We start from the raw sequence: 15,557 nt of genomic DNA on the forward strand, positions 1-15,557 counted from the left end.
GAAACTCTGCCTCACTGGAACGTATCTGGCCTGGAGCCCTAGGGCCATTCACGGGGCAAATCAGCCTGATTCGGTTCTTCATTGAGTAGAGAAAGGAGTTTATCTCCCATAGACTGGTAGCATTGGCCTGGCTATGCTGCGAAAATCTCAAACTTTAGACAGAACTATGGATTAGGTCAGCAAAGTCCTCCAATTAGTAACAATCCTGGTGCTGTTTTTCAAGTGGCTTGAACTGCTACTTCAGGAAATTTTCAGGTTTATGATGCCTTTATTTTTCTTCTCTGAGAAACAAGTCATCTTTTCAGCTCAAGTTAATGGCAGAAAAGGATTGTTCCAGGGATGATCAGACTGCTAGCTAACAGGGCAGTTGTCTTTGGTTTTCTCTCTCAGGGTAGGTTCAGTATTAGTTCAGACTGTCTTATGAGTTGCTTTGTATCTTTTGCAGGACGATACAGTGTAGATTTTGGAGCCTATTAATCAAGTCCTACACAAGGTTGCCAAAGTAACTTTACATGTTTTGCTGTCCTTTTTGGAATAGACAGTATCTGATTCTGCTGAAGGTTAGTGAGTATTTCTGTGAGGCCCTGGGATTTTCAGTATTTGATCTTTAATTCGTTTCAAGTATGAGAAGGAGGTTGTGAAGACTGTGTGCTTCCTAAGACCATGGGGAAAGGATCTAGAGAAGCACCATCTTGACATCCCTTATCTATTGTGACATCTGTTTCATCTGCCAGTTCCTACATGAATTGCCAGGCCCTGTTCTTGAAATACGGTTTCTTCCTCTGGGAGGAAGTCTTGATGGACAGACCGCTAATGCAGCAGCAGGAAGAATCAAAATCTCTTATGGCTGAAAACTAATTTACAGCAGGGATGTTCTCCTGAGCTATTCTCAGTGCTTCTGATATAGCTGTGAGGTAGTCATGCAGATTACCCCATTCATTACTGGTGAGTGCTTCTGCTCGGAAAGAGCTGATTGGATTGGTAGTGTACATTTGCTGCTCAGCATTAAGGAATACAGAAACTGAGATCACAGTCTTCACAAAGAATATCGGAGATTCAAGTTTATCCATTAGCAGTAGTCTCTTGATCTTTTTGTATATGGGGGTGGGGTGGAGGGCTGTTCTTAAGTGTCACCCATTTGCATTGCAGTCTAGTTACTCTGATAAACGTCCTGGCAAAGCCACTTTTGACGAAAATAGGCTTGCGCGACAAAATCACTTTTCTTTTGTCATAAATGTGGAAGAGTAAAACTTAAAGTATAAAAATAAGTATTAAAAATTACCTGTCGTTTTGGCATACACACATACGTATACCAACTATAAACTGAGGATCAGTGACTAAAAGGAAAGTTTGTTTTTGACTGTCGATATGGAAGAGATTTCCTGTGCAGGCGTTCAGGCAGCATCTTCTGCCATTTTACATGATACATGTAATTGCAGGTTATGTACCTTGCAGTGGAGCTTATTTCTCTTTCAATTCTTCAGAATTACCTTACCTGTTCCAAACTGTCATAATGACCAAATTTCTAAATTTCTGAAGTCTTTCTCCTTGCTTCCTTGTGATCTGTTTTGTGTTGTCTGGCTCATAGGGGTACCTGCTATCTTGGTTGGCCATTTTGGCCACCATTGCCTTCAAAAGCGTGAAGGTCTCCGTACACTGTATTCCATAGACATCACCCGTCCCAGGGATTTTAATATTATCTCTATTTTGTCTAGCTTGGGAAAAAGAAATTCCACATTTTGATTGCAGTGGGAGAGCTGCTTCTGTTTGGTTGGAAGAAGGATGTTTGGCAAAGTCTCCTATTTACAAAACACTTGACAGGGAGTGATGGATCAATGTATTTGGTTTGGACTCAACCGCCTAGCTGACTATTTTCCTTCAGGACCATTCAAAGTAGCAAACAAGGTCTCTTGTTATATCAGGTGTTAGCTTGTTCTGCCATAATCTGCAGCTTCTCTACTCACTGTTCAGTCCCTGAGATGCATGGAAGACTAAGCATCAGTATTTATCTGCCACCTCTTTCTGACTCAAGCATCAGTATCACGTTCCAGGTTGGAACTTGTTCTTTTGCCTCCGTTCAAGTAAGTCAGTGGGCCAAAGCTTGTCAGTCACCTGGAGCAGGACCGTGTGGGCAGTTGTTCTCATTTCCTTCTTTCCAACTGTTACTCTTCAGATTGTGTTGTCTCCAGGGATTCGGTGCGGCACCTTGCATCCCTGCTAGCCTTTCTTTCTAGATAATGTTCTTCTTGTTGAAGTAATTGGCAGTAACATTTGCTCTCTCATGGTTTGAGAAGTGTAACCCCAGTGTAAATTACTACTCAGTCCTGTGTAATGACTGTGGGACATACACATTAGAATCTTTGTAGGAAAAATTACCTAAGAATCAGTTTTTGCAAGGTGAGTAAATAGGATTTGAGGAGAGAGAGAGGGATAAGAATTAGGTGTTCACATCTCAAGAGAGAATTTAAAGGCTGTGTTTGGACCAAGATTAGAATTACAGTCATTGTTTTGGTGGGCATGAGCAGGTGTCTGTTTCCAGTCGCACCCGAGTTCACTGCTAGCATGCATGAAAGGCTCTTGATCCTTCTTGGTAGTGATTGTTCAGCCTTGAATTTATCAGGACACACTGAGAGACCTTTTTCCTTATCTGCTCCAGAGTATTAAACTTGCATGATTTTATGACAGACATGGATGTAAAAACATTTAATTAGAGTTTTATTAAATACCTTTGTTGCAAATAAGAAAAAAAATACTTAGATCTGAATTAACAGTGGCTTTGTTTACATTTACTTTATGTGTTTAACTTCTTTTTGTTAAAGGTGGGACAGAAATTGTCACAGAGAGTGACTTTCACAATGGACATTCTGTAGCTGGAGTAATTGAACAAGGAGGTGTTGGTAGAATGCAGCGAGAAAAAATGGTTTACATGGCTGTTAAGGACTCTTCTCAGGAAGATGAAGATATTAGTAAGCATAATAAGAAACATTTTTGTTTCTCATGCTGTTTTGTACAACAATATAAACATCATGCTCAAGGACTTCCTTAATTTTTCTGAAGGATTCTTCAGCCTGAAGTGGTAGAAAACTAAGCTCATCTTCTCTAAAAATAAAAAGCAGGCTATAATTATTTAAAAGTGATGTGGATAAATGCACTTTGTGCATACTGTATGCAATCATTTCATTATTTATATTAAATTTAACATGTCCATGGATGAAGTTAATGAGGTTAGTCAAATTTCTCATTTTTCTGTTTTCCTACTGTGAATTGCCTTGTTTAATCAGCTTTCTGGCAAAGTGGCAAATGAATGTCATCAGTTACAAGTTTATAAGATTGTATATTTGAATTTATGTTGGTATTTGTTTTGGATTTATATTTATTGATATGTGTTTTCTCTCTTCAAGGAATGTCTGAATAAACAATGATCCCCTAAGGGAAGGGGTGGTTATAAATGCCAAAGGAAGAAAAGTAATTTATAGCGGGTATCAATCAGAGTGAGAGCAAATTAAACGAAGGAAAATTTAGGATGAGCAGAATAAAATTAAAGATTCATTCTTCTCCTTTAATCCAGGCTGTGCTGAAATAGCAGATGAAGTTTATATGGAAGTTATTGTAGGTGAAGAAGAAGCTACATCACTTCCAGACACACAGCTTGAAGACTCTGGCGTGAATAAAACTTTTGTCCCTGTTGCTTGGGCTGCTGCTTATGGTAGGAATCTGTATGCTTATTTTCTGAAAATACCTTCCATTATTTTCTCCCTAATCTAGCTTTCAGAATCTCTGTGCAAATGTGATGATCTCTCACCTTGTCCTAGGGGTTTGGAAACAGCTCCTTCTGATCTTTTAGCAGTGTCAGTTAGTGGAGTTGATGAAATGATGTGAAAAATTACTTTGACATCATTCATGACCTTTTTACACATAAGGTCCGTAGGCTTTTTTCAGTTCAATATGAAGAAAACAATTCCATTTTTACATTGGTGGGTTTTTTCCAATGCTGGCTTGTCAAAAAGTTACAGATTACTTTAGTAGTTGATTGTCTTGCATACAATGAATGGATTGCTACATGCTGAGTTTTGTGAAGTAGAAAGGAAAGCTTTTAGAACTTGATTCCAGCTCAGATGTACAGAACGCATGGGTTTTAATGGTTATTTAGGTTGGCTGTTGAAGATCTTGCAAAAATAGCCTTAATTATTTTACATAAGCTAGGAGGAAGGCGAAAAAACTTTAAAAAGGGAATAGTAGCAATAAATTTGTAAACATATTCCTAATAATTTTAGTTTATATACCTGGTTTAAGCCTGTTAGTGCTTCAGGTTAGAAACAAAAAGAAAATAAGTAATTTGTTCTCTGCAGCCATGCTTCAAATACTAGAAGTGTCTTATCAGCATATATTGCAAATTCTGAATATTCTTGCATTTCGTATTATTTTTTTGGATTTTGGCCTACTATGTGTATATTAAGAGGGTATCAGGTCATCAGTGGTTTATGTTGTAATTAAGTAAGCAAGTTAGTTAAAATTCATTGGTGTAATGTTTCTGAGCACAGTAGTTGGGCTGATGAAATGGTTTAGAACCATGGAGCCTTGTTATGTAGCAGTAAATACTTTCAGTCCAAAATGAGGAATATACTCTTAAGGTATTGCTTCTACGTCTGCCAGAACTTTGTAGTGCCTCATATAGATGAGTGCTGAGCAGCTGATAAGGTGCAAGTCGTCTTATCTGCCTAGTTCTACTCCAGAAAGATAAAGTACTTCGATTTCAAGAACAAATTCTGGATTTCAGATAACCTCATTTCTGGATTGGTATCTGAGGTTAAATATAAGGTTAAAGGTTTGCAGAAACAAGCATATTAATTATGAAAAGCAGGAAAGACAGTCAGCATAGTAAGCATGTAAGCACAACTTTAGTGGATATTAACTGTTCACAAAGATGTGACTTTATTTCCTGGGGCTCATAGTTAACAAAATACTGAACTGATTGGGAACTGCACATCTCAGTTTGGATAGAGTTAAGCTGTTACTTACTAGCTAAGTTAGCTTTCTCTCTGTCAGACTTTCAAAGCCATAGTCTTTAAAAAGAATTGTAATTTATAATGACTAAAATACCATTTTCTGCAGGAGATGAAAGAAGGCTACCCAGAAGATATGAAGATGGTCAAGCGGCAGGTAAGAACATGTAACTGTGCTTGGTACAGCTTTAAAACTAACTTGCCGTCTCTGAAAATGCATACATTCATGTGTCAGTTCTCCTAATCAGTGAATGCAAAAAATTATCCATAAAGTATGTATTGAAGGACTCCACAGTCTTTCCCTACTATTTTGAAATGAGAACAATCCTAGATGTGTTGTAGGCCTTCAGAGTGGGTGGGGAAGTTGGGAGGATCTGCCAGGGGTTTTAGTATAGTTTTGTAGTCAGAAAAGAGATAATGCAGTTGTTAAGAAGTAAAACCAAGTTAAATAAAAGGAAACAATCAGCATAACTGATAAGAAATTAATGTCTTGAAAATTATGAGAAATCAAGGAATATATTTGAGAATTAGTCAATGTTTAAACAATTATATTCTTTACTTTTGCCAGCAAAGATTGGTAGTGCTTTATATATCTTTTTTATATATGTTCATTGTAGAGGAATGGGCAATATTTTTTTTTTTAAAAAGTAGATATGCTGCTGTGCAATTCCAGTCATCAGTCCCAAAGAAAAAAGTTGTTTAAGATTTTTTATGGTGTCTAATTTTTGTTTCTAGGAAATAACTTGGATACACGATTAGAAAACAAAAACGGTAATGCAACACAATACCTGCAGATTTGTGATAGCATTAGCACTAATAGAGTGCTAAAACAAAAAACCAAGAAAAGGAGGAGAGGAGAGGCCAGGCAATGGCAAACAGGTAAACACTGTATGGTTATGCGTATTGTCATGGAGTGGCACTTACTCCTGTACTATTCCCTTTTTTTTTTTTAAGCTGGTGCAGAATTAAAAAATATAAATTATGATTTGCATATTTCCTGTGTCCTTCCCCCTCCAATTCTGTGCATAGAAAATGTAATAGTTTTTGCCACTCAAAGTCAGTACATGTAGGGCTGATGCAATTCATCTGAAGTTTGCAAGCTACTAAAAAGTAATCGTGGATATATTCACTGCACATATGATATTACTGATCTGTTTGAGCAGTTTCTAAAACAAAACTATATAAACTATAGGTGCTGTGGATTGGTTGTTTTTAAACTACTGAACCATTCTCTGTCTGCTGCAAGTGTAAGTGCATGAATCTGAACAGCAGCTGGCTGATTTAAAACTTCTTAATCAGTAAATTTGTTTCCTTCATAACTTGTTTTTGTTTGTTTAAAAACAGCTGTTATAATAGGTCCTGATGGACAGCCCTTAACAGTTTACCCTTGTCATATTTGTGGGAAAAAATTTAAATCCAGAGGATTCTTGAAAAGGCATATGAAGAATCATCCAGATCATATGATTAAGAAGAAATACCAGTGTACAGACTGTGACTTTACAACTAACAAAAAAGTAAGTTTCCACAATCATCTGGAAAGCCATAAACTTATAAATAAAGTTGATAAAACCCATGAGTTTACAGAATATACAAGAAGATACAGAGAAGCGAGCCCATTGAGTTCTAATAAACTAATATTGAGGGACAAGGAGCCTAAGCTACACAAGTGCAAATATTGTGACTATGAAACTGCAGAGCAGGGACTACTCAATAGACATCTACTTGCAGTTCATAGTAAGAACTTCCCTCATGTCTGTGTGGAGTGTGGGAAAGGATTCCGTCATCCATCAGAGCTGAAAAAGCATATGAGGACCCACACTGGGGAAAAGCCATACCAGTGTCAGCACTGTGTCTTCAGGTGTGCTGATCAGTCCAATCTGAAAACTCACATCAAAACCAAACACGGGACTGATTTGCCATTTAAATGTGAGCACTGTCCCCAGGCGTTTACAGATGAAAAAGAACTGCAGCAGCACACAGAATTATTTCAAGGGCATAAGACTCATCAGTGTCCACACTGTGACCATAAGAGCACCAATTCAAGTGACCTGAAGCGACACATTATTTCAGTTCACACAAAGGATTTTCCCCACAAATGCGAGGTATGTGAAAAAGGCTTCCATCGTCCATCTGAGCTCAAAAAGCATAGTGAAACCCATAAAGGTAAAAAGATACATCAGTGTAGACACTGTGACTTTAAAACATCAGATCCTTTTGTACTTAGTGGGCATATCCTCTCAGTTCACACCAAGGACCTGCCTTTTAAATGCAAAAGATGTAAAAGAGGATTTAGGCAGCAAAATGAACTTAAGAAGCACATGAAGACCCACAGTGGAAGAAAAGTTTATCAATGCCAGTATTGTGAATATAGCACTACGGATGCGTCAGGCTTTAAGCGACATGTAATATCAATACACACAAAAGACTATCCACATAGGTGTGAGTATTGCAAAAAGGGATTCCGTAGACCATCTGAAAAAAATCAGCATATAATGAGGCACCACAAAGAGGCCATAATGTAATATATGATCTCAAGAAGGAAGCAATTTAGAAACTGTGATATGCTAATTGGGGAAAAAAAAAAAAATCTCATGAACTGTTTCTCCTGGTTTCAAAGCTTGATATTAAATCATAACTTTACATTCTTTGTATTAAAAGTCTTAAAAGTATTAGGGTTGACAGGGGATCTCATAGCCCTATGATTGTTGCTTATCAGAACCTAAAGAGCACTATAGAATGCAGAAAGATGGATGAATGTCTTCAAATTAATAGTGTTACACATTGTTAAGCTATAGAAGACAAAACAAAGATGGTTGTGTACCCATTTTGTCAGTAACAGCATTTGTCTCCAATATGAAAACAGTTCAGATATATGGTGGGGTTATTTACAAATTGTTCGCAAAGGCAACTGAGTCTAACTTCCTGTGCAGTTTTGAAAGGAGAGTGTTAGTCAGTCACTTGATCATAATGTTTTTAAATCGTGCCTGGAAATTAAATTCCAGAACTGGTCAAATTCGGGGGGGGGGTTGTCCCTTTTTTTGTTTGTTTTTTTGTTTTAACATTTCATATGGGAAACTTTTTTGTTTCCTTTATTAGTTTAGGTCCAACAAGTAATTTTTTTAATGGTTTTCAAAGCTGCTAACCTATTTTATTGCAGGATATGATGTTTAAAATATAGCATTATGTTATGATCTCAAAGGTGGTGTTCTGGTGCTAGGGTTAAAGATGTATATGTATATAATTTCCCTTTTTTATCTGAAACTACAATTGAATGTTGTTCAGTATGGCACATATGACAAAATTAACTTTGACTTTTTTTTTAAGGATAAAATGGATGCAGCTCGTAGTGTTGTGACTCAACACTAATTTTTTTTCTTGCTACTTTAAAATGTTCTCTAAAAAGAATATTAAAAACAAAGTTGAAAAATGTAGGGTTTTTTAATTAAAATTCAAAGTACTTAGAAGTTCTTTAGGGCAGTGTTCTTAAAAGGTATGACTATTATTGTCCTACCTCCTAATATGAAATTTTCAATATAGACATAAAATTGCACCTTTTAATCAATTCTTTAAAAAAAAATCTATACCATACTATAAACATGCATTTTCAATCTGTAAGAAAGTATATATGCAGTATTTAACCAGAAAAATATGCTGCCACTAGAGTTTGGAGGTGGATCTTCAGTTTACAGTGTATACATTTAAAATATGCATCCCTTTAAACAATGCTTTGTGTTAGCATGCTGCAAATCAAATGGCGCTTAATATAACAAGCTGGTCTAGGGCTATTTAATGAAAAACCTGTTCATAAATGTTATGCATATAATGTGTATTTTTTACTTTTTTAGTTGCTTCATGTTTGCACACAGCTGTTCACATGATAAATTGTAACTTCATGCTATATTGTGGCTTTGTGTTTCAGATAATGTTCATGTTTTGTTTTTGCACCAGATGAGAATCAGTTCCTTGAGAATAAATTTTTTTTATATTTCTAAACTTCAGAAAGTTAAATTTGGGAAATCTCTTAGAAAAATACGTGTTTTATGTGGCTGTAAAAAATGATGTACACGCTGTAAAATAAGATTGTCACTGTTATGTGGGATTATTATTTCTAAATGTGTTACTCATCGTAACGGGCATACAATAAAACGCATCTCTTGCACTCCAAATATTTTGGAGTTTGCTTTTCATTTATGGTGTTTAGGAAAGTCTCATTCTGTGTAAATTTGCCTAATATTTTTAATTACGTTATTCACTAATTAATATGTAATTACATTTCAAGTAAACAGGTTGCTTGAGGTATATGTATCAGACTATTGAAGGGAGAGTGTTGTGGGTTTATTTGACTAACTCTTTTAAGTTACAGGTAATGTATTTGTGCTTACTTCTAAAATAATTATCAAATGTGATACTGACATTCCTTTGAAATTTTTTCCTTTAAGTAAAGAGAACATAAAACTTCTCACATGTTTTGGGAAAACCCAGGTAGGTTTTGTCTTATTTATCTGTGTAATAAGAACAGCTTGCAAAATGAAATACTAAAAATATTGCTATCTTAATTTCCCTCTCTTTCTAGAATGCTTGAATTATTACATCAGTAATAGATTAAAAACTTTAAGAAGAGAGTGCGATATTAAATGAACTCTTCATCAAGGTTTTCCATCCGGCTTTTAGCCAGTGAACTCAGAGGTTTTGTACTAAAAACTAGAAATGACGCAGACATGAACCTATTCATCTGTTTGTTTATACTACTTTTTTGTATGCCCAGCAATCAAAGGAGGAGGCCGTAGCATTCCAAAAAATCTTAGAGATTAAAGTTGTGCTTTTTTTGACAATTTTAATGCTTTATTCCTGACCGTTATATTGAATACATAGACTGAAGGAGTTTCTTCATAGCAGACTGAAGATGATCATTCTGACTCTGTGACAAAGCACACATCGGTGCTGGCTCATTTTTCCACCTTACAGATGGACGGAATAATCAGGTACTTTATTATGAGTATTTTAAACGTTTTCTATAGCCAGCTTTGTAGAAAGACTTGTCTATGAGTCCCTCAGTTCGAGGGGAACAGAACAGGATGTGGGGGCTTGAAATGGCAGAAGTTAAACTTCTGGAGAGCCAGCATTTTAGACAGCAGTATGAAATCTGGACATGATGCTTTTAAGCATTGCATTCAGATCATGTTTTGATACCTTTTATTATTCATACTTGGTATTTACTGGTGAACTATATTAATGTTTACATTTTACAATGTATATTTGAGGATAACAGTAGTGTTTCTTCCAAGAAGTGCAGTGAAAGGCTTTGACCTTTACGTATCGTGATAGCTTAAAATAACATGTGTGGGCTAATTCTTTCTGTGATGAACAGTTGTTTGGAGTAAGACCGTTGTTTAGTTCAGAGTCGTTGAGTGGTACCTACTGTTCTGAAGAGCGGGCTACGCTGTGGGGCATCAGTTTCGTTACCTTGATTTTCTATTGCATCTGGTTTTTTTCTTGCCCTAAACTACATACAGTAAAGGGCACAAAAGTTTTTTTAACATATTCAGTGATAGCAGAAAGTGTGTGGTGGATGCTGGATAAAAGTTTAATTCATTTACAGCTTCATCATTCTATTAAATAGAATGATCTAAGTTTTGTAACTTTGTATTACAGAAGTTGAAATTGGTGCTGAGGTTTAACACTCTGTAAGCCCACCTAATGAGATTTCTTTTTAATGAGGGAAAAAAAGGACATACTGTTTGCAACATTAAAATCTGTGAGGACCATGTTTTTCAAGATATGAGGGAGAGAATAGTGGTTGGAAAAACAGCAACCGTAGTTGGTTATTATCAGCTAAGGTACAAACACGGGAAAGCACGTAGGGCTTGAAGCAGGTGCAGACTGGTACCATCTTCTGTCTGTGAGCCCTGCTTTTTGTGATGGCTGGGTGGAGAAACTTGAGGGTTCGAAGTTGGCAGGATGGTTACAGGCGGCATTGTCCAATGTGAAGTCTCAAGATGAGGTACCACTCTTTGGTTGGCTTACTGCATTAGCATTTTGAATGGTTCTTTCTTTATATTAATTGTTTGTCTCTTCTCTTGGCAGCGTATGGACAATGAAACCTAGCTAAGAAGAAAAGACTGTGGAAACAAGGCCTGTCAAAGAGAGGAAAAGCCTTGAGACTTAACCCACACAGTGTTAAGGTTAATGGTTTACTACCCATATGCTGTTAAATTTCAAACAGTTTAAAAAAATAAGTTTGTCAGACTTTTTGCTTGAGCATTGGTTTTAAAATTCAGTAGCTTATGATACCGCTGGGAGAGAGTGTTCTTCTACTTGGCCCTTTGCTGGTTCTGTCCAGCGCTGCTTAGATGTTTATGACAGAGGCTGGACTTATGTGGTGTTGGGTAGTTCGAAATTCCCACCAGTGCTTCTGCGCCTTCTTCCAGTACTGACATCTTTCTGTATAGGTGCAGATGTCGAGGCTTCTTGTAACTGTGTGCCCAAGCTGGATGATGAATAGGCAAAGGAGGCGGTTGAAGATGTTAGGAGGGCTCTGGTGGTTTAAAAAAAGAAAAAGAAAAAAAAAAAAGGAATCTTGTGATGGATGGATGGAGGAAGGAATCGACAAGAAAAGGCCTGTGTAATGTGTTGCAGGTGTGACATTGGCATTGTGGAGGAAAGGACGTAAAAGTTGGAGTTAGGGAAAGGAAAATAAAAGACTGTGCATGCTAGGCAAAGAGGAACCTGAGAGGAAGTGGTATTATATGCAGTGATCCTACTTTGTATATGTTTGAGTAATTCAGGATCTTTTTATATACATCTTGTGTATGTATTCATCCAAAAGAAGATAAGACTGGTAGAACCTTTTTTTTTTTTTTTCTTCCCCCTTCCAACCATGTTTTCCCAGTAGCTGAAATTCTGTATTAAAGCAAGTGGTCAGCTGGTATTCTTAACAAAAGATTTTACTAGGAAGTAGCATTTTTACTTTTCTGAAATGCAAGAATAAAACTTCACCTGAATCCTGAGCAGTTTGAGGCACAGTTCCTAGATTCTTTTCAGTGCACTTACCCAGTAAATATTTAAGAGAATTTGTTGAGGGCTGTTGTATTATTACCATGGAGGTGTCATGATTTTAAAAATGCTTCATGTCAAACAACAGTAAAATTTGTATCTCAGTACTTCCACAGATCCCTGCTTTGTATAGTCTGTACTTCTGCCCTGCCTGGCTCCCTCCCCTGAGCTAGCAGCAAACTGCCTTCTGTTACCCAAACTGATGAAGCCTTTAGGATGGGATGAAGTGCTCTACAGGCAGGTCCTGCTTATTCATTTTCAAAGTAATGGTAGGAAGCAAGTGAAGGAGAGACACTACCACCTGTAAGCCTTGCAAGTGTTCTGACTTAAATGTTGAATTGAATGATAAAAGTTCGTGGTATCGTATTTTATTACTTGTCCTGAAAATTCTGACTGGTATCTCCCATCGTTGTTGTGAAGTTGCATGATCTCTGTTCTTTTAAAGGTGCTCTTTAGTAGGCATGATCATCTTTCATGAATACGTACTTTCCTTAGTGAAGTTTACGTATGTCCTGTCTTTTGCCATTTTTAGTAAGGGCTTTGAGCTGTTTTGCTGAAACTAAAAACCAGTCCTTGCTTGTCAAATTGTTCCAGATCTGTCCCTGCAGCAACACTGACAGGGTCAGCTACCTTACCCAGCGTTTGTGGTAGAATGCCACCCCACAATACCAGGAGTAGGAAAGGTGGTGTGTGCTGTAAAGCTGTTCACTACCTGGGTGCCCAGCATTGAGGAAGTTCAGCTGTTCTTCACTGTGTTTGGGTTTCTCCTCTGCCTGCTCCCACGGTGCTGTGTGGGATGTACAAACACATCGTGGTTGCTTGAGCAAGCAGTGAGTTTCACAAACGTGTGGAAGGGTTGCTCTAAAATATTGGATTTGTTTACTGCATTTTTTGTTGTTGTTTGAATGACAGACTAAGAACTCCCAAAAGCCAGGAGCAGTTAAAGCTGATTCATGGCTTGATCGTCATCTCTATTTTCCTTTCCTCAGGTTTCAAATGCCCACAATTAAAAGTAATGAAATTGAGAGAGAAAATACGGAAGAACAGCAGCAGAGTACTCTCAAGTAAAGGTAAGTTACCTTGACATAGTATTCAAAGTCTGCATCGACCCTTCAGACAGAATGCCAGAGGCGTCAGTAACTTTTGAACCAGGGCTCTGTTTGCCTTTTATTTTACAGCTGAGGCAGAGAAACTGTTCCACATTGCGTACTGAGTTGTGTGGTAGAGTCGTGAATAGAAACCAGAAGAGAATTTTCTCCTGCTTTTCAGTGTCAGAACAAGAAACTCTGCATGCTATCAGCTCTGTGCAGGCAGTGAGGGTTTGTTTAATAACGCTATTGATAAAGATGGTCTGTTGTTGTAAATATATGAAGTAAATGCTGTCTTTGCTTTTTCTAATTTGTTTCTGAAAAAATATAGAAGTCTAGCAGACCTACCCTGAAATGGAGGTGAAAAATTATCTAAAGTATACTTTCTATAACTAGAGTGATATCTGGCATTTACAGAGATGAGTAAATGAGAAAAATGTGTTTCTGTAAACTCCAGCAGAAACAATGTTAGGTAAATCGGTTTCAGTTCAACAGAAAAGAGGCAATAGCTGAGACTACAGCAAGTAACATGTACTTTTATAATAAAAAATACTAAATTTGCTTTTTAAATAAATCTGGTTTGAAAACAAAACCAGCCCCAAATGGCCATCATGTTTCATCTACTAGTCTTATTCAGCTTTTTGACAGGTAGCTATTGCTTCATGTTATCTGTGAGTAAAATGTGTTGTTACGACCATCAGCTCTGTAGCATTTACAGTGTATGGAAGCCTTAAAATATTCTGACAAGCCTTAGAGAAGCTGATCCTTGCTACACAATACAGTGTTGACATCTGTCTTTCCCGATGAGTGAACTGGGCTTTTTCCAAATAGGTTGTATGTCACCCATCTCTTCAAGTATGGGGAACAATCGCGGCGTTTTCAAATTTATCATAATGCCAGCTGTATATGCAAAGCAGTTCATTTGCCTAATCACAGCCTTTGTCATGAAATTATAACACCATGCCCAACAGCTCTGTGTTCAGAGCCTTCATGTTTCCATCCTTTAAGGGCGTTCACTGCTTGCGTTACGCTATTACGTGGTCTTAAGTCATGCAGAGTTAAAGAAACAGTGGTTGGTGTTACTGGATGGAGTAGTGGTTAGTAAACGCACTGTACAACCCTTGCAATGGCTGACGTGAGTGCACAGTAAGAGTATGTCCATTAATAACTAATTCCTGCTTCTACTGTTCGTAGCTTCTTCCGAGCTCTCTGTGCAATGCTTCCAACTAGTCGAGCCCAGACCATGACCAAGACCACAGTAAGTCAGCAAATTACTTTGTGTCCTTCGATCGGGATAACTGCACAGATAACAGTGTGGTGGCATTAAACAAATGTGGTGTTCTTCCTCTTTTCTTTTTATCGTTTAGGTCACCAAAGGTGAAAAGTCATTAGACAACAGTGTAACTAAATTATTTCTCGGGATCGAATACACTCTGACACCATTTTGTGTCATTAGTGTGTTAACTCTGTGTGTATGTGTACCTTGTATCTAACTGCTGTACAGAAATGAGGGGATTATTTTAGAATCTAGTTGTTATTGATTTCAGAGGGGCAAGGCACTCCTCATTCAGACAAGGATATTTAATTAAAACCTCTTTCTACAGAGCTAGGCTAAAGTGATTGTCATTTGATGGTGCAGACTCTTTACTACGCTTCTGAAACCGCAGGCCCGTCTTAGGCTGGACATACTCACAGAGCAGCAGGTTTTACACTTGGCTCTTCCTCCCCGTTACGAAGAGCAAGAGGTCATCTTTGACATCCCAGCATTAACTGAGTGGAGGACTGGCATCAGCAGCAAGAAAAGCAACCTAACACTATTACTTTACTTGTAAAGCTTGATTTAGAGGAACAAGTTGTCTAGAAAAACGGCAGTTACCAGACCACCTAAAACCAACCCCCCTCCAGCCTTTCACGTAGATGTGAGATGTTTCCAGTACAGACAGACATGATTCAGAAAGTTACACTTTTAGGTTTATTTCATAGTTACACATAGCCTACAGTGTTCTCTCACCAGTAAATGTTGTCTATGATACCTATTATTTGTCAGTAGAAATATATGTCTGCAGAAATAAAGCAAAGCAAGAACCCCATGGTAAAGACTGAGCACCTTTTGATTGCATAGTTTAAAATTTCCCCTATGGTTCTCTGCACTGTGTTGCTTAGACAACTATTTAATTATTAATACCAAATTGTTTTCAGAGAATTTCTGTGGTCCTGCAAGGAGCAATAATTTGTAAATGGAAGGTTGGTCTGATAATGAAATTCAGTCTCTAAGCTATTTTCATACTAAGTTTTTCTATATAAAAATATACAAAGTTCTTGAAATTTTCAAGCACAGCAAAGTAAATACTTATGGCTGGTTTGGGAGCTTACAAAAGTTCAGCTGAAAATACATCAAGTCTGAGGTCAGCAA

The 15,557-nt window shown here is 37.4% G+C and overlaps 1 protein-coding gene across 9 annotated transcripts in view; it reads left to right on the forward strand.

Moving 5' to 3' along the window:
• Positions 1-13,085, forward strand: part of ZNF711 (zinc finger protein 711) — a 29,953-nt gene extending 16,868 nt beyond the window's left edge. For 5 of the 9 annotated variants that reach the window (XM_010572419.1, XM_010572417.1, XM_010572420.1 and 2 more), the window contains 5 exons: positions 2,820-2,966; positions 3,569-3,706; positions 5,113-5,160; positions 5,739-5,882; positions 6,348-9,162. In XM_010572419.1, coding sequence (XP_010570721.1) covers positions 2,820-2,966; positions 3,569-3,706; positions 5,113-5,160; positions 5,739-5,882; positions 6,348-7,525 — 1,655 coding nt within the window. In that variant the 3' untranslated portion in view covers positions 7,526-9,162. Of the gene's footprint in view, positions 1-2,819; positions 2,967-3,568; positions 3,707-5,112; positions 5,161-5,738; positions 5,883-6,347; positions 9,163-9,442; positions 9,986-11,087; positions 11,186-13,045 lie in introns of those variants that run through there. The other 4 variants (XM_010572422.1, XM_010572424.1, XM_010572425.1 and 1 more) reach the window with 4 other exon arrangements.
• Positions 13,086-15,557: the final 2,472 nt, after the last annotated feature.

This window comes from Haliaeetus leucocephalus, unplaced genomic scaffold (assembly GCF_000737465.1).
Source record: "Haliaeetus leucocephalus isolate CR32 unplaced genomic scaffold, Haliaeetus_leucocephalus-4.0 Scaffold340, whole genome shotgun sequence".
Taxonomy (NCBI): Eukaryota; Metazoa; Chordata; class Aves; order Accipitriformes; family Accipitridae; genus Haliaeetus; species Haliaeetus leucocephalus.